The sequence below is a fragment of the Rhinoraja longicauda genome, chromosome 2 (genome assembly GCF_053455715.1).
Source record: "Rhinoraja longicauda isolate Sanriku21f chromosome 2, sRhiLon1.1, whole genome shotgun sequence".
Taxonomy (NCBI): Eukaryota; Metazoa; Chordata; class Chondrichthyes; order Rajiformes; family Arhynchobatidae; genus Rhinoraja; species Rhinoraja longicauda.
This window is the reverse complement of record NC_135954.1, coordinates 79,189,344-79,209,000: the sequence shown is the minus strand read 5'-3', so window position 1 is coordinate 79,209,000 and position 19,657 is coordinate 79,189,344. Positions and strand designations below refer to the sequence as shown.

The window sequence follows — 19,657 nt, the reverse complement described above, 5'->3', positions numbered from 1 at the left end:
TCACCCTCCATATCTAGAACAGATAGGTAACGCAAGCTGCAAGATCAGGTAACGGGTCACAATCCAGGACTCCTAATTCCTTGTTTTTTTCACCCATTCCCTCTTCCTGCAAAGGCTAGAGTAATTTCATCAGAAATTAACCCCCTTTGAGAGCCCTTTTATATTAGAAACAGTTAGACTTGAGTTCTTGGATGTTCTGCAAATGCTTGTAATAACAATGGACATTTCTGTTTTTTTCCAGGAAGGAGGAAGGGGAAGAGCATTTGCAAAAACGAACTTTGCAGTTACCTTTTAATTTTGCAACAGGCGAGGCATTGCTATATGAAGGAAATTGTATAATGCTTGGATTATCGGATCCTATAATTAATCAAATTAAACACACAATTGTGGCAGAAACAACGACGCAGCAGGAACCACTGGATCCAAACTCCCTTCTTGGTGCCATGTTGAGCCAAGATAGATCAGTATATATATCTGAACCTTCACAGGATCAAACATTTCAAAAGGCCTTTTTTAATGAGAGCAGAGATATGGAATTAAGTGATGTCTATCCATATAATTGGGAAGAACATATGTTCAATGATGATAACAGTATTAGGAAGATTGATTGTGTTCAGAAGCAAAAGCCTTTTCCTGCTCCTGAAAAAAATGTAGACTTTATGGCAAATAGCATTGGCAGTGAGCTTTATAACACTATGAAAAATCTTGACATAGAACTAGAGGACTTTGATCTCATAAGCCAGGATGAGACATTCCTGAAGGTTCAGTGGGATGATGCTGGAGATATAAATAACATTACATTGAATGATGAAATTCTAAATTTTGTTCAAGAATCGCTAAAGAAGAGGTCAGACTGCATGTATTCAAGCTGTATGCAGGGGAAACCACTGAACTCAAACTCAAATTGCATGATGCAACAACAACCTACAACACAACGCTTTCAGCAACAACGGTTTCTGCCACATTTGCAACAACAGCAGCAACTTCCATTGCAATCCTTACAGCAGCTTCCAGTGGAGCCCTTACAGCAACTTCCAGCACAAAGTTTTGAGCAACAGCATCAGCTACCTCCAGTGCAGCAGTCGCAGCAACAACAGCACCAGCTGCCACCCGTGCAGCAATCACAGCAACCGCATCAGCTGCCCCCAACGCACGACTTGCAGCAACAGCAGCTTCCTCCAGTGCAGCGGTTACAGCAACAACAGCAACAGCTGCCTTCAATGCAGTGCTCGCAGCAGCTGCCCCCAGCGCAGCATTTGCAGCAACAGCTTCCGCTGCCTTCAATGCAGCATTTGCAACAGCAGCAACAGCAGCAGCTGCCCCCAGCGCAGCATTTGCAGCAACAGCAGCAGCTTCCTCCAGTGCAGTGCTCACTGAAACAACAGCATCAGCTGCCTTCAATGCAGCGCTCGCAGCAGCAACAGCAGCAGCTGCCCTCAGCGCAGCATTTGCAGCAACAACAGCAAAAGCTTCCTCCAATGCAGCACTTGCAGCAGCATCCTCCAGTACAGCGTTTGCAGCAGCTGCCTCCAGTGCAGCCCTTGCAGCAACAGCAGCAGCTTCCTCCATTGCAGCAGCACCTGCCTCCAGTGCAACCCTTGCAGCAGCAGCAACAACTTGCAACACAACACTTGTTGCAGCAACAACATCCAATCCAGCATTACCGACAGCAGCCTCTTCCATCGCAACATTGCCAGCAAAAGCAGCAACAATCTCGAATGCAACATTATCAGCAACAGCAGCAGCTGTGCCAGAAAATGAAGCTCATGAAAGTCAACGGATTGTTCAGAAACTGGAACTCTGGCAGTGAAAGTCTTGCTAATGATCAGGAGAAGCAGTTTGATTTCTCTACTTTGGACAACACATCATCAGGATTCCAATATAAATCTGAGCTGAATGTTACCACTTCAGCGTGTCAGCAAGCCTTCCTGTTGTATCAGCAGGGAGATAGTGGGTTAACCCAGCCTTCTGACTTTGGCCAAACAAACCAGGTTGATGGCTTCCATACACAGAACTGCAACAAAGTTAATGGCCTGGAGGATTACCTGGACTGTGTACCGCAGCGTTCCGAGATTCAGGATTGTAGTGCTATAAGCCCATCAATGGATTTGATTACACCACAGGCATGTTACACAGGCGCCATGTCAATGATTCCATGTCTAACAGAGAGTGACTTACCCTGTATGGATACAATGCAATTCAAGTCGACAAACCCGGGCGAACAGCCATTTTTAGCCAAGGTAAACACTATTTTCTTATACCATTCTCAAGAGGTCGGGGTAAAGGAAAACAATTCTACTTGTCTCTGATTGCCCTGAGAAAGTATTGGTGCAATAGGAAGGCCTCCTTGACCGCTCAATGGCATATCATGTTGTCATGCGTCACGAGGTACATACATGCCAGACTATGTTAACTTCTATAAAGAATATCAGTGAATCATTATGTGTTTGTGGGAACACAATTACCCGATTGTAATATCTGTTTTAATCAGTGGCAGCTTTTGTATTTCCACATTATTTTCAAATCAAGTTCAATTTTTGACACTGCCAAAGAGAGATTTGACCTCCTTCCTGTACATTGGGTTATTGCCGTTTGATTTATTTGTCAATTGTCAGCACCACGGCACTTTCATGTTAAATCTTTGCGTTTTAAGATTCTTTTGAACTTGAAGTTAAACTGACATTGTCTCAAGATAATCATGATTACTGTTTAACTGTGAGATTTTATATCTTTGAAAATGACTTCCATTCAAATAGCATATTTCACTACTGCGAATAAGCTCAAAGGTTTAAAGTGCAATCATTGTTAAAACTCAAATTCTTAGAAATAATTCTATTCTCAACTTGTGCAAACAAAAAATATTTTCAATTTATATTTAATGGAGCTTCCTGCTACTACTTTGAATAGAGCAATTTACAGCCTCTCCCTCATGTTCCTTTCTTGAGTACTGTTCATGACCCAAACAGTTCACAGGACAGGAATGTGGCTGCAGACTGAATCTCTCCCCTAACCCCCTCTCCCGTAACAATACGCGGACTGTGTCGTTCCCCCCACCCCGCAACATTATCCAACGGATCTAGTCTGCCGGTATTCCAAATACTCTTTCATATCTCCAGGCTAACATAAATCAGGGTTCCGTAACCTGTAATTATTTACATCATCTTGACACAGCAGATAGAAACTTGGTTTAATGTCAATGAATGTCTAACGGTCCATCATTGCCAGTTTAGTTTAGGCAATCCAGCTTAGGGAATGAAATGAGAACCTGTGATTTTCTGATTGGGAAATGCAAATGCTGCCAGTGATGAAGGCTAACACCAAAATAAAATTTACATTAAAAAAAAAATTCAAAGCATATCAATAATCTGAGTTGAGAGGTAAATATAAAGCAGAACACTTTCACAAGGAATGGAGCCCAAACAAAGAAATCATTGATTAGAAATAGGCTTTGAATGGGAATGCACCTCTCGAATCATGACATTGATCGAGACGGCTTGTCCACAAAAAACAGGGATGTAATGCTGAGGCTCTACAAGGTGCTGGTCAGGCCGCATTTGCAATATTGTGAGCAATTTTGGGCACCATATCTGAGTAAGGATGTGCTGGCTTTGGAGAGGGTCCAGAGGAGGTTTACAAAAATGATCCCAGGAATGAGTAGATTAACATATGATGAGCGTTTAACGGCATTGGGCCTGTACTCGCTGGAGTTCAGAAGAATGAGGGGTGACCTCATTGAAACGTTCAGAATAGTGAAAGGCTTGGATAGAGTGGATGTGGAGAGGATGGTTCCACTAGCGGGAGAATCTAGGACTAGAGATCATAGCCTCAGAATTAAAGGACATTCTTTTCGAAAAGAGATGAGGAGGAATTTCTTTAGTCAGAGGGTGGTGAATCTGTGGAATTCTTTGCCACAGAAGGCTGTGGAGGCTGTCAGTTGATCTATTTCAGGCAGATAGATAGATTCTTGATTAGTATGGGCATCAGAGGTTATGGGGAGAATGCAGGAGAATGGGGTTTGGAGGGAGAGATAGATCAGCCATGATTGAATGGCAGAGTAGACTTGATGGGCCGAATGGCCTAATTCTACTCCTATCACATGATCTTATGATTGATCTCAAACTGGGGATGTATCATTGTTCTATTTTGCAGAGTAATAATCTTAATGTGGTTGGAATTTTGAATATGAATTACAGTCTTAATGTTATTGAGTGTCTTGCGCTGTTTATCAGATTGAATCAAAGTTCTGTGCCAAAGGTGTTGCATGCTACATGTGATTGTGCTATTCTTCACACTACATTGATTTGCTCTTTGCCCTATCAAACTGGCATTCAAAGCAATTTGTGAATTATTGCCAAGATACTAGGTAATCCGCCCGTTACTGTCAAGAGAAGTGAAGGATAGCATTAGATCTAAGAAAAAGGCTTGTAAAGTTGCCAAAAACTACAACAAGCCTTGGGAGTGAGAAAAAAAAATCAGATTTTCAAAATGTCTAAAAACTTCAAGGGGAAAGTAGAATATGAGTAAAACAACACAAGTGCTGGAGTAACTCTGCAGGTCAGGCAGCAGCTCGGGAGAACATGGATAGGTGACTTTTTGCGTCGAGACCCTTCCTCAGTAGGCAGGGAAGAAACAGGAATGCAGATTGTAAAAGTGCATATAGTTATGTAAAAATAAAAAGTTGTGAAAAATCATTTAGGATGCCTTACTGATTGAGACAGGAAGAATTGTGTTAGGAAATAAGGAATCAGCATAGAAGTTAAATATTTTGTTTCACAATTAAAAAAATACCTCTCAGGATTATAGATCTAAAGTAAGTAAAAAATATATAAATATTAGTAAAAAACAAAAATATTGGAGAAAGTGATGGGACGGAGAAGTGACAAGTTCCCAGAGGATAAGGTATTTGCATCTAATTATATTTTTAGAGGTGGCTGGGGAAATAGCAGATGCATTTGAAAAATTCCATAGATTCTAGAGTGGTCTCTACATACAATTTCACTATATAAGAATGGAGGAAGAGGACGGGGAAGTGTAGAATAGTTAGCCTGACATCTGTATTAAGGAAAATGCTGACATGTGTTATTAAATTAATTAAGTTTTAACGGTGCACTTGGAAAAATAAAAATAGGACCGAGGACATAGATTTGTGAAAGGGAAATAATGTTTGATGAATCTATTGTATGTTTATGAAATAGTAACTAGCAGAATCAATAAGGGTAAACCAGTGTTGATATGGTGTATCTGGCCAATAAAATCACAACAGAATACTAAAATTAGATTGCATAGTATTGGGGGTGGATTATTGATTTGTGAAATTTTAGAATTGAATTCCGTCTTTACAGCAAAAAGATTTTGAGTGCAAGGGTGGAGACATTTTACTCCAATTATTGTCATATAGACCCCAGGTGAGAATAAGTGAGTTTGGTATTTCGACTGAGCATGTGCCAGTCATAGGTCTCAGGGGCTAAACATTCTCGCCGGCTGATCTGCTGCGTGTATACAGACCTGCGTTTCATTCATATTTTCCATTAAAATATTAATTAGGTGTATTTATGGTTAATTTGGACAAGACTACGATGATTTTTGTAGGTTTTATTGCCTTATGCTTTGGTGAGTGAGCAAGACTCTTCCTGTAGGGTCACGACCTAAAACATCAGCCATTCCTTCTCTCCAGAGATGCTGCCTGTCCCACTGAGTTACTCCAGCATTTTGTGTCTACCGGGTGATATTATAGGGATGGTTTGATCAGCAAACTGCTCCGCTGGATGCTGACCTCTGCAACTGTCTAATCGCTGCACGACCAGCAAAAGAAAATTGTAACAATCTCGCTCACTCACCAAAGCATAAAGCAATAAAACCTACAAAATCATCGTAGTCTTGTACAAATTAACCATAAATACACCTAATTCAAATTTTTTAAAGCTGTATTTTCGTACCTCTGCGAAGCAAAACTGGAAAACACGGATGAAACGCAGGTCTGTAATACACGCAGCAGATCAGCCGGCGAAAATGTTTAGTTCCTGCGACCTATGACTGGCACATGCTCAGTCAAAGTACCGAACTCGCTTATACAAGTGAATGTGGGGTGCAAGTCTGGTCTGCTTACTCTCAAAAGGATAAGCTTGACAAGGATAAAATGCAGCAGAGGTTCACTGGGATTAATTCCTGGCATGAAAAGTTTTTGAAAGAGGAAAGATTTAATAGATTAGGTATGTACTGTCTTAAGTTTGTGCAAAATACTGAAAGGGCATGTCGGGAAAGACGCAGAGTCTTTCAAAGTAACTGGTCAGCCACTCAAAACAGAAAAATGGAAACTCGAGATGGCAGTGCATTTTTTAAATTCTCTACCCAGCAGGGTTGTGGAAACTTGTGGCTGAGTATTTAAGAGATGTGATTGCTTTCTAGATATTAATGAAATCAAGGCATATGGGTTAGTGCAGGAATGTGGTTCTGGAATAAAAGATTAATTGATCTTATTGAATAGAAGACCGTATAAGAACCCAATAGCCATCTATTACTATTTGTTATGTTCTCGTGACAGCAGGTAGCACTCTCCCATTAAGATGAATCCATAATTACTTGTTGGGCTTGAGCTCATTCTGCTGAACTATATCACAGAATTGGGAAACTTCTGTTTGAGATTGGTGATGAAGGGTGATTTGGTTCCATTTGGGAATCATAGAGATTTGAATGCATAGTGTTGGACATAACACAGTATATTGGTGTCAATTTGAAGAGTAGTTATATTAAAGTTTGAATGGATTGTGGCTAGAAAGGCTAGAGTGCATGAAAGGTTCCCAAAGTCTCCAGAATTATAAATAGGACAGAAAGGGCGGCCACGGTGGCGCAGCGGTAGCGCTGCTGCCTTGCAGCGCTTGCAGCACTAGAGACCCGGGTTCGATCCCGACTACAAGTGCTGTCTGTACGGAGTTTGTACGTTCTCCCCGTGACCGCGTGGGTTTTCTCCGAGATCTTCGGTTTCCCCCCACACTACAAGGACCTACTGGTATGTAGGTTAATTGGCTTGGTGTATGTGTAAATTGTCCCTAGTGTGTGGAGGACAGTGTTGATGTGCGGGGATCGCTGGTCGGTGCGGGCTAGGTGGGCCGAAGGGCCTGTTTCCGCGCTGTATCTCTAAACTAAAAATTTAGAAAGGGATAAGAGTCTTACATCCAGCAACATGGGGACCAATTTAAAAAGAGGCGTGATGAATACAGAACTGACAGTGTTATATTTGCATTCACGTAGTTAACGAAACCAGGTGGATCAACTTATAGTGTGATTAGAAAGTAGTGGGTATGACATTGTAGGCATGACAGAATCGTGGATCAGAGCTGAGAGCTGAACATCCAGGGATACACATCCTATCAAAAAGACAGGCAGGTGGGCAGAGAGGGTGGGTGGCTCTGATGATAACAAAATGAAATCCAATCATTAGCAAGAAATGACATAAGATCAGTAGATGTAGAATCCTTGTGGGTAGAGTTAACAAACTGCAAGGGTAAAAAGACCCTGTTGGGAGTTATATACAGGCCTCCAAATAATCAGCCAGGATGTGCCAGGGCACAAATTAAATCCGGAGGTAGTAAAGCATGTAAGAAGGGCAATGGATCGTGGTGGATCTCAATATGGTAGACTGGGAAAATCAGGTTGGTACTGTAAAGTGTCTACGAGATAGCTTCTTGGAGCATTTCATGGTCAAGCCCACTAGGGAAAAGGCAATTCTGGATTTGGTGTCGTGTAATGGACCAGATTTGGTTAAGAAGCTTAGGTGAAGGAATCCCTAGGTGGCAGTGATAATCATATGGTAGAATTCAACCTGCAGTTTGAGAGAGAGTAACCAGAATCAGATGTATCGGAATTACTGTTGAGTAAAGGTAATGATGGAGGCATGAGGGGGAGGGGCGGGTGGGGAAGCTGGCTAAAGTTGTTAGGAAGTGGACACTAGCAAGAGCAGCAATGGCCCCAGCCGTTTCTGGGAGTAATTTTGAAAACACAAGGATCTTTTCATCCCAATTAGGAAGAAACATACTCAGGGAGGAATGAGGCAACAGTGCTGACAAAGGAAGTCAAAGGCATCCTTGAAAAGAAAGCATATAATTTTGCTAATATTAGTGGGAAGTTAGAGGATTGGGAAGCTTTTACAAACCAACAAGGTAATTTAAAAAGCAATAAGGAGAGAAAAGATGAAATACGAAGGTAAGCCAGCCAATAATATAAAAGAGGAGACCAAAAGATTTTTGAGATATATAACAGTAAAAGCTAGGCAAGAGTGGACATCGGACTGCTGGAAAATGATACTGGAGAAGTAGTCATGGAGAACAAAGAAATGGAGTACAAATGGGATAAGTTTTTTTGTGTCACTCTTCAAAGTGAAAGACACCAACGACATGTCAGAAATTCAAGTGAGTCAGGGGGCAGATGTGAGTGCAATTACTCTTCTAAGGAGAAGGTTCTTGGGAAACTGAAAGGTCTGAAGGTGGATAAATCACCTGGACCAGATGGATTACACCCCAGGGTTCTGAAAGAGGTAACTAGAGATTGTGGAGGCATTAATAGTGATCTTTCAAGAATCATTTGAGTCAGAAATAGTACCAGAGGACTGGAAAATCACAAATGTAACTCCACTGTTTAAGATGGAAATGGGGCAAAGAGAGGAAATTATAGGCCAGTCAGTATCACTTTAGTAACTGGTAAGATTTTGGAGTCCACTAGACCAAGTGTACCCATTGGGGCCAAGCCTTTCCTGCATTGGTGCAGCACCCTCTCCCCCCCCCCCCCCCCCCCCCCCGCTCGCTCTCCTCCCCCACTCCCCCTCCTCCCCCTCCCTCCTCCCCCCCTCCCTCCCTCCTCCCCCCTTATCCTCCCTCCCTAGGAGATAGATTTAAACTTTAAAATGGAAATAACATTAAAAATATAACACCGATTTCAATGAAATTTCTTCCATTAGCACCAAAGGGACGACGGTGAGTAAGGTGGGCCTACAATTGTTGTGCTGTTGTGTACCTTTTTGGCTGTGGTTCAGGAACAAACAAACAAGCAAACAAACAAACAAGCAAACAAACAAACAAACAAGAGTTTTAGTATATAGATTATATTAAAGATGAGGTTTCGGGTTACAGGAAGCATGTGATAAAAAAGGCCAAAGTCAGCATCGTCATGTTAAGTGGAGATCTTGCTGGACAAATCTGTTGGAATTCTTTGAGGAAGTAACAAGTAGGATAGACAAAAGGGTGTCAGTGGATGTTGTTTACTTGGATTTTCAGAAGGCCTTTGATAAGGTGCCGCACATAATAATAATAATAATAATAATAATGCATTACATTTATATAGCGCTTTTCAAACACTCAAAGACGCTTTACAGGGATTACTAGAACATAGAGAAGAAAATAAATAGATAAATAAGTAAACGAACAGAAAAAGGAGACAGAAGGTGAGGTGACGGTCAGTGGTTGAAGGCAGTGCTGAACAGGCGAGACTTCAGTGATGTTTTGAATGTGGTGAGTGAGGAGGAGTCTCTGACGGTTTGGGGTAGTGAGTTCCAGAGGGTGGGAGCAGCGATGAGGCTATTAAACAAGAGAGGAGCCCATACTATTAGAGCAAGGTACTAGCATGGACAGAAGATTGGCTGACTGGCAAAAGGCAAAGAGTGGGAATAATAGGGACCTTATCTGGTTGGCTGCCGGTGACTAGTGGTGTTCCTCAGGGGTCGGTGTTGAGTCCGCTACTTTTAACGTCATATGTTAAAGATCTGGATGATGGAATTGATGGATTTGTTGTCATGTTTGCGGGTGATACAAAGATAGGTGGAGGGGCAGGTAGTGTTGAGGAAGCAGAGTCTGCAGAAGGACTTGAACAGATTGGGAAAGTGGGCAAAGAAGTGGCGATTGGAACACAGTCTAACAAAGTGTATGGTCCTGCACTTTGGTAGAAGGAGTGATGGAGTAGACTATTTTCTAAATGGAGAGAAGGTTCAGGAATCGGAGATGCAAGGTTGAGTTGGCGGTAAGGAAGGCAAATGCAATGTTAACACTCATTTCAAGAGGACTAGAATGTAAAAGGAAGAATGTAATGCTGAGGCTTTACAAGGCACTCGTCCGACCATAAATGGAATATTGTGAGCAGTCTTGAGCCCCATATCTGAGCATGGATGTGCTGGCATTGTACAGGGTCCAGATGAGGTTTACGAGAATGATCCGTGGGATGATGTATGAGGAGCATTTGATGGCTCTGGTCCTGTACTCGCTGGTGTTTAGAAGGATAAAGGAGGATCTCATTAAAACCTACCAAGTAATGAAAGGCCTGACTATAGTGTACGTCTACAGATGGAATTTCTTTAGCTAGAGAGTGGTGGATTTGTGGAGTTCATTGCCACAGACAGCTGTAGAGGCCAAGTCTTTGGATGTTTTTAAAGTAGATAGTGATAGGATAAGTAAGAGTGACAAAGGTTAAGGGGAGAAGGCAAGAGAATGGGGTTGATCGGGAAAAATAGATCATCCATTATCGAATGATGGAGGTCGAATGGCCTAATTCTTCTGTTATGTCTTACGGCTTGTCCAGGTGTCTTCTATGAGTAATTATTTATGCATCAGTGGGCTAGATATTTTGCCTGGATGCCAAGGTTTCCATTGAGATTTACCTGTGGCAGGCAGAGCAGCCTTCGACCTGGTCCTGCTCTGTTCTTTGGCTATGAAGGTTATCGTGGTCCTCAAGTGCTTGTCCGCAGATCATTTCCTTGTTGCTACATAAGGAACATTCTAGATAACGAAAGGAAAATTCATTATTTAGGAGGCAATGACAGCATGGCATGTGCCTCTGCCAATATGGCAGACTACCTTGCGGTTCAGGGAGTGATAACCTGTGGTCATGGTATTGGGGGCTCAACGAGGAATCTTATTTGTATGGCAAAAGGAAGAACTAATCCCCTTAAATGTGCATGTTGGATGTAGCCTGTGCCCCAGGGGAGATTGTGTTACTCGCTGTTCAGCCATCATTATAGACACCAGACAAGAAAGCAAATGGCTATTCTTGGACTAGAACCACTGAGTCCACACCAGTGAAGGCTCCAGCGACTACAGTTAAATAACATACAATGAGGCTCACAACATTTGGATCTTTAACCAGTGCTCTGGATGTCCCTTTTGCTTCAAATGGAAATCCTACTCACAGAGTCACAGCTCAGAAAAGAAGGTGGTCTGTACCTGAATGCGGTACAACCTGATTTACTAAGTAGCAGGTTATGTTTATGGTACGTAATTATGATTCACAACATTAGACAAAGAAGTCTAAGCATTTACCTTGGCTGGAACCAGACATGAAATTACTGTAATTGAAAAGAATTTGGCTCTCATTGCTGGAGCCCTCAATGGTGCTTGTCCTCAGGGGTTCTTGTCCTTCAAAATCCATTTGCACTAATGCCTGAATACTGTAATGATGGTTCCACGGTGGATACAATCTCCACTGGGGCACTGGCTATATACAACATGCAAGTTCAAGGACAAGAATCCCTTATTTTGCTAAATTAATAAGATTCCTTTGCTGTGCAGAGGGGTCTTGGGGTTCAAGTCCATAAACCCTGAAACTAGCAATTCAAGCAGGTAAAATGGTAAAGAAAGCATATGATGTGCTTCCTTTCATAGACTGTGTCAGGGAGTCACCATACAACTTTATAGGACTGTTTAGTCCACATTTAGAGTATTGCATGCAGTTCTGATCGCCCTATTACAGGAAGGATGTGAAGGCTTTAGAAAGGGTGCAGAGGAAGTTTACCGGAATGTTGCCTGGATTGGAAACACTTGGATTGTTTTCTCTGGAATGCCAGAAGTTGTGGGAGACCTGATAAAAGTATATAAAATTATGAGAGGCGTAGATAGTCAGAATCTTTATCCCAGGATGCAAAAATCAAATACAAGAGGGCTTAACTTTAATAATAATAATAATAATAATGCATTACATTTATATAGCGCTTTTCAAACACTCAAAGACGCTTTACAGGGATTACTAGAACATAGAGAAGAAAATAAATAGATAAATAAGTAAACGAACAGAAAAAGGAGACAGAAGGTGAGGTGACGGTCAGTGGTTGAAGGCAGTGCTGAACAGGTGAGACTTCAGTGATGTTTTGAATGTGGTGAGTGAGGAGGAGTCTCTGACGGTTTGGGGTAGTGAGTTCCAGAGGGTGGGAGCAGCGATGGAGAAAGCCCTGTCCCGCCAGGATCTGAGTTTGGTCCGGTTGGGGGGGGACAGGAGGTTGGCAGCAGCAGAGCGGAGGGTGCAGGTGGGAGTGTGTCTGTGGAGGAGGTCAGTCAGGTAGGATGGGGCCAGGTTATGGAGGGCTTTGTAGGTCATGAGGAGGATTTTGTACTGGATTCTCTGGGGGATGGGGAGCCAGTGGAGCTTGTAAAGGACGGGGGTGATATGGTCACGGATCGGGGAGTGGGTGAGTAGACGGGCAGCGGAGTTTTGAATGTATTGAAGTTTACTGATGATTTTTGAGGGTGAGATATGCAAAGTTTAATGTCACTACGATTCTGAGATGCTTGGAACAACTTATTTTTACACAGTGTGGTGAGTGCCTGGGACATTCTGCCAGGATTGGTGGTTAAGGCAGATATGATAGTGGCATTTAAGACACTTTCGGATAGGCATATGGATATGCAGAGAATGGAGAGAGATGATTTATGTACAGGTAGATAAGAGATGGTTGGCATCATGTCAGCATAGACATTATGGGCCGAAGGGCCTGTCCATGTGCTGTACTGTTCTATTTGTCAGCGGCAGGATTTTCTGCAGCAAACTTTTGATTTTCCAAAGCCTTAATTTTGAAGCAAGACCCCTGAAGGGATGAGGGGAAAAACAAACTCTTCTCTACCAGCCAGGCAGAATGCAGTTCGAACAGCACGAAGGAAGTTGGACTTCACCCAATCTACTGCGGCCGACTGCATTTTGTCAACCCACTCAAGCACCATGAATTTGTCACTCTTCCCCACACTGGCACAGACCAGCAGCAGCGTACACCAAATACAAATGGATGGCAGCAACTACCAAGGCACTTTGACTGGAACAGGAAACCTTCTGGCCTTTACCAGCTGGGAGGAAGAAAGCAATGAGCACCTTCAAAGTGTTTCACCACTAATCCAGAAGTGCCTCATTAAAGCTTCTTTACTGCTGGCTTGAAATCCTATGACAGCATTATGGGAGCAAGCACTGCAATAAAGATGACAACTTACACACTGTTTTCTAAAGGAGGTGAAAGAATGAAATAAATAAATAATGTCCATACTCACCCCTGAGTAACTGGTATCCAAGCCACCCTTGTCCTTTGCCCTGACTGTGGGCTTTTTCATTCCTGGGAACTCGTCAGGTTCACCATTGTCTTGTTTAATGGGCAAAGCTTGACCTCATGTCAGATGCTGAGTACGTGAAAGATGCAAAAAATTTATATGTTCATCGTAATATCTATTGCTGATATCCTGTTGTTGGCTTGCTGGGTGACACTCTCAAAAGAAAATGAGGGAGACGGAAGGTATCTTGCAATGTCTTTGCGTAGTATACACCTATCTTGGTAGTAAAATATTACATTGTTGAGCAAGGAGGGAAATGTGATAGGGTGCTTATGACGGTTTGGAATCAGTCTTGCAGGAAGGATCAAGTCAATGAGTGGGTGTTTTGATTGCACGGCATGGGGCAATTCTACGATTACTAGAGTTGGTGAAGTTGTTAGCAGATGGACCTTGCTTGGATACGGAATCTCCAAACATTCCAGTATGCCATTGATATTTTAATTATCTATAAAGTCTTGCGATATATGACAAATTAAATTCATATTGCAGAGCTGAAGTAATTTTAAATTTGATTGATGACTTATTTCATGTATTGACATTATACTGTGTGTTTGAAAAAGCAATGACGTCAGAAGAAGGGTCTCGACCCGAAACGTCACCCATTCCTTCTCTCTAGAGATGCTGCCTGTCCCACTAAATAACTCCAGCTTTTTGTGTCTAGCATACCTAAGCCAGTTTATGAATCTGACGTTAAAATATCCTGTGTAGGAAGGAACTGCGGATGCTAGTTTACACCGAAGATAGACACAAAATGCCGAAGTAGGTCAGGCAGCATCAATGGAGAAAAGGAATAGGTGATGTTTCAGGTTGAGTCTGAAGAAGGGTCTTGACCCAAAATGTCACCTATTCCTTTTTTTCAGAGATGCTGCCTGACCCAATAAAATATCCTTATTATATGACAGTGCAAGTTTTATTTTCTATTGTATATATTGAAATTTTTTAAATTATATTTTCTTAACAATCTTAAAGTATCATTAGTTTTGGCACTTAATATAAATTAAAGAATGAAAATAGTTTGCACTGTAAACTGGGGCTGGTTCACCAAGATCCAGTAAATATTATTTTAATGTTGGCAATCAGTCCTTCCTTTAAAAAAAATAAAGCGTGTTTTTCTTTGCTTCAACAGATCCAAACTGGATGCAACAATGGAAACAGTAATGAAGTTTATCCAAGTATGTTCAATAATGTGAATTACACACACACAGCTCCCCAGGCTCCACACGATCATCCAAGAGAACCTGGACCGTACTCAAATCAATCGTCCAGTGGCTTTATCTAGGCAAGCGTGGAACTTTCTGTGACAAGAAATGTGGGAGTGTTTTTGCATTGCTTGCTGAAGGAACCAATATATGTATGTAGAATGTGAAGGGATTCAGCTTCTAAATTGAGGATTAAAAGGAGCAAGAGATTGTACTGTGCTGGATTGTATTACGGTCTCTCCAGTCTTCAAATACCATGATGCTCTTTTATAGCTGAGTCTGGTTCCAATATGTATTTTGTTCCAGGATTCATATGGGAAATATCAAGATGTTCCTTCACAATGAATGACCTGTATTGCAATTGTTGGTTGGACATAGAGTTGTAGGATGTAGCACCAAATTTAACTTATAATGAACGTAATTTTACAACAACTATAGAAGCTGGTTATTCCAGTGTGCTAAAAAATTTTTTTTTAAAGTTGTGTTCATTAATTTGCCAGATGTACTTTTGCCAAATGGAAATGGTCCTTCCAAGACTGTGCGTGCGAGATAAGATTTGACAATCATTTACCCTTTTCAACTGTTCATGTTATGGCACTTTAAAAACAGTAGTGACACAAGGAGAATCTGCTGCCGAGAAATGAAATGTAAAGGATATTTTCTCTGGGACAGCTAACAGTAAATATAAAAAGACATTGTTATATTTATTTTTTGTCTCAAATTGATACAAACCTATAAATATTTGTACTAGCCCCCATACATGGTGATAACGTTGGAGTAGAAGTTCACATCCTGATGATTTATAACATCTGACACCATTTATGAACTTTTTCAAAATTTGTGGCCCACCAGTTAATGTTATAATGGAAATGCTGAAGAACCCTGTGCACTATAGTAATTTTCCTTAAGACTAAAGAAACAACAACTATTTTCATTGAGATAAAGGAATCCCATGGATGCTGTACAAGTAGAATACAGAATGGGTCGCATTAGAATAACTTAAAGTGACAAGATTATGGTTAATTAAAATTAATACCTGTGAATAACTTTTAATCACAAACAGTTGGACCCCATTTTATACCCACCCTTTAAAGCAAATCGGTATGAAATTTATACTGATTGTGCATTTTAGTTTGGATTTAAAATATTTTTCTTCCATATAAATCGGAGTGTTTAATGATAAATTTTTCAAGACTGCAGCAAATATTTAACATTAGATAGCAATCACTAAATATAGTAAGTATCTTCAGAGGCATTTTCTCCCATTTGTGTAAGTTGCATTGATACATAAATCTCAATAATGGGTACCTTATTTTCCCCTTGTAAGCATGTGTCTTAACAGTTACTGATGTTTCCACAAATTATCTTGTGAAAGAATTTACAAATAGAAATTATTTTCCAAGAATTGTATTTTAGCAGTGACGTCTCTTTATTCGCTAGGAACCATGATATAGTCAGTTGTTTTTAATTTAAAGAAACTATGGTCTATGCAGCAACCTTCTTTGTGTAAATTATTAGTTTTAGATGTTGGCATGCTGTGGGTTCTGGCACGCATGCAACATGTAGCAAGACAACAGTATTGAGGATTATTGTGTGGGGTTTCCCACTATGAGTTGTACTTTTTCCCAGTACTTACATATATCTAGTATCGTCTTCCATGAGTACTGCGCGCGCCTCAGTTATTATACCTTCCTCTTGTAGATTGCACTCTTGTCAGGAAACAAATTCATACTCAAAGTAAAAGCTCTTATTGATTCAGTGAGCAATTACAAAGGACTACAATACAATGGTGTTTTAATTATTAGAAGCTATCATGTACAGTTTAACAAATAAATGTACTCTTCAAATGCAATTACTTTATCAGACAGGTTTTAGACTTAAAAACACAAGTACTGGTGCACAATGTACATTTTTTGATAATTACTAATTTTGCACATGTTTAAATTTACATGGTGTGCATTATGTAACATTTTTTAAACTGTCCTTATGAAGATAATTTTATTAAGATGCATTTATTACATTTTGTAAATGTTGTAATTGTATATGCAAAAACCAAAAGACAGTAATATGCAAAGCTAATGGTGTTGATTTTTTAAATATTCATCCATTTCAGCTGTCACTTTTTTGAGGAACAATTTGTGATGGCTATCACATGAATTTAGTTTCCCGTTACTTAACAGGAGACCCACTATGTGCGACCTTCAGCCTGGAAGCATTTGTATTTCATCATGCAGAAAGCAAACTACTATTGAACACACAATTTGAAAATATTACTCCGACACAAATCAATCGGATGTAACGTATCAACCTCCCTCCTTAAAGATTGCACTAGTCGAATGCACGCATGTTCTGTAACATGCTTCAGAAGATCATGACTATATATTTAACAGGTTTCCTTTAATATTGCATTATGTATCCCAGGAAAGCAATAATATGTTCAATAACAACATTACACTTCTACTCCATCTTTAATAATTTCACAGTTCCATGTCTTAAGCCTCTCCCTTGGTCTGTAACCCCACTGAGTACCCATGTCGTAAAACATTAGTTTCCAAACCCAAATTAATATTACTGGGTTTATTACATTCAATGATATCTGCCAAGCTTTAACTTATTTAGTTATGAACAAAAATATAAATTCCCCAAAACTATGTATAAATATGCAAAGATTTGTGTCACCTGAAACTTGTAAATGCTTACAAATTATTAAAGGAAATAAACAGCAATAGGTCCAACTCAAAACTCTGCAGAGATTACATCTGTGACCTGACTCCACACATTTAATCTGAGTGAAGGCAGTCCTCTACTCGCAAAATTGCACAGACAAGTTTGATGTTCACATTAACTTGCCTGTTAAATTTTTCTTTAAAGATGGATTTTGAGGGGAAAAAAAGTTGTTCAGGATATTACCGCGCTCAGTTTCCAGAATTAATGCAAATAAAATCTATTCTTATCATTCTTGGTCAACATCTCTCAATTTATTCCCTTCCTCAATCATGTTAATGTAGTAAAATCTTTGTTTCCTATATGTATGCTGCCGACCTCTTCATATTGTTATACCTTTGATTGCTTGTAATGCCGTTCAGTACAATTCCTATAACCAATGTCAACATTTCTAGGTCCACTTACTTTCCCTTATTAGACTTGCCCATCATCATTTTTCCAGTCCACTAGAATTTGATAATGGACCTGAAACTTTTAATTCACATGTTGGTTCCGATTTCCTTCAAAATTTTGTTAAATGCTTTGAGATCCAATAGCATGATCAGCCTTCCTAGTGCCTTAATTCTATTTAAGTCTGTTTCAATTCAGATTAAGTCAGATACAATTATATTTGGCATCCCTTATACCTCTTTGACGTTTTGCTAACCATGATTGAGATCGAGACTAAATATTTGCAAATAATGGAGATTTGAAATCTATGATTTGTAATTGGGGCAGTGCAACGAAGGTTCACGAGATTGATCCCTGGGATGGCGGGACCATCATATGAGGAAAGATTGAACAGACTAGGCTTGTATTCACTGGAGTTTAGAAGGATGAGAGGGGATCTTATAGAGGCATATAAAATTATAAAAGGACTGGACAAGCCAGATGCAGGAAAAATGTTCTCAATGTTGGGGGAGTCCAGAACCAGGGGCCACAGTCTTAGAATAAAAGGGAGGCCATTTAAAACTGAGGTGAGAAGGAACTTTTTCACCCAGAGAGTTGTGAATTTGTGGAATTCTCTGCCACAGAGGGCAGTGGAAGCCAAATCACTGGATGGATTTAAGAGAGAGTTAGATAGAGCTCCAGGGGCTAGTGGAATCAAGGGATATGGGGAGAAAGCAGGCATGGGTTACTGATTGTGGATGATCAGCCATGATCACAATGAATGGCAGTGCTGGCTCAAAGGGCTGAAGGGCCTCCTCCTGCACCTATTTTCTATGTTTCTATGAACGTATCTTTGGAGAAAGTGGCTTAGTTGATTACTGTAGGACAGAAGATAAAGTAACCTTTTTCTGTGTCATTTGCAATGTCTGATAGCAGACTAGCCCTGACAGCATTATGAAGGGAACAAAATTTCTATCAACACTAACATTTAGAACCTTGATTGGAGAGATTAGATTTAAGCAGCCTTTTTCTTGATCTGAAAACTGCCAGCCTGAAGCATCAAATGCATTGTGGAATTGAAGTGCACAATCAATTTTCATTGCATGTTTTTTTTTGCTGTTTGTGAACATAATGAATAGTAGCTGGGTCTACAAACACTGTATTAAGGGTATAAAGGGACAGCATCATTGTTGTACATGAGTACTGTTTGTGAAGTACAGCTGTATCATATTATAGTCTATTAAGCCAAATACAAACCACCATCCTGTTACTAAGTGCCAAATATCCAGTACAACTTGTGTACTGCCTTATCAGCATTTTCATTTGTTATACTACACACATAGCTTCTTATTAGTCTTTTGCCCTTTACTTTCTACAGCAGCTTGCCTTAGTAGTATATAATGAAATGGTGTATGCAGGACTATGATGACTGCAGGAGCACAGTGAAGATTTGGAACGAGTTCAAATTCTGCTCTCTGCCCTCCTTTTTTGTGAAAGTGGTGTTTAAACAGTATTACTATAAATGTTTCTTGTATATTTTTTGACTTGTTTCTATTTGTTTTGCTCACAAATTGCTATGTCCACACACACTGTACATGTTTCTCTTAAAATATAGTCTTCAGTGAAGTTTGTAAAACTTCAGTATTGTAATAAAAAATTACTGAATGTGTGCTTGGTTGAGTGTTACTTTAATTAAAACGCTATAGAAAAACAAAACAAAATTCGAAGTGTACACATTCAACAGAACTGGAACGATGATTAGTCCCTTAAATGGAATCAAATTTTTGTCCTCCATCACTTTTTTATTAATGAAAATGATTTCAATAAGGAGAAAATATGTGTTATTGAATAGACTTGAGTTAATAATTAGGAAAGCTAGAAACTGCTTTTTAACTTCAGGATCATCTGCATCATGAAATGTGCTTAATGGTGGAATGTGCAAGGAAAACTCTGGAAAAATGATGGGTGGAATATAGGGACTGAGAAAAAGAATTGAAAAGAAACGAGCTAGGGAATTTAAAA

General features: G+C 40.2%; 1 protein-coding gene across 2 annotated transcripts in view; it reads left to right on the top strand.

The window, feature by feature from the left end:
- LOC144606105 (aryl hydrocarbon receptor-like) overlaps positions 1-19,244 on the top strand; it is a 163,707-nt gene extending 144,463 nt beyond the window's left edge. For both annotated transcript variants that reach the window (XM_078421921.1, XM_078421931.1), the window contains 2 exons: positions 242-2,240; positions 14,470-19,244. In XM_078421921.1, the coding sequence (XP_078278047.1) occupies positions 242-2,240; positions 14,470-14,622 (2,152 nt within the window). In that variant the 3' untranslated portion in view covers positions 14,623-19,244. The remainder of the gene's footprint in view (positions 1-241; positions 2,241-14,469) is intronic.
- Positions 19,245-19,657: the final 413 nt, after the last annotated feature.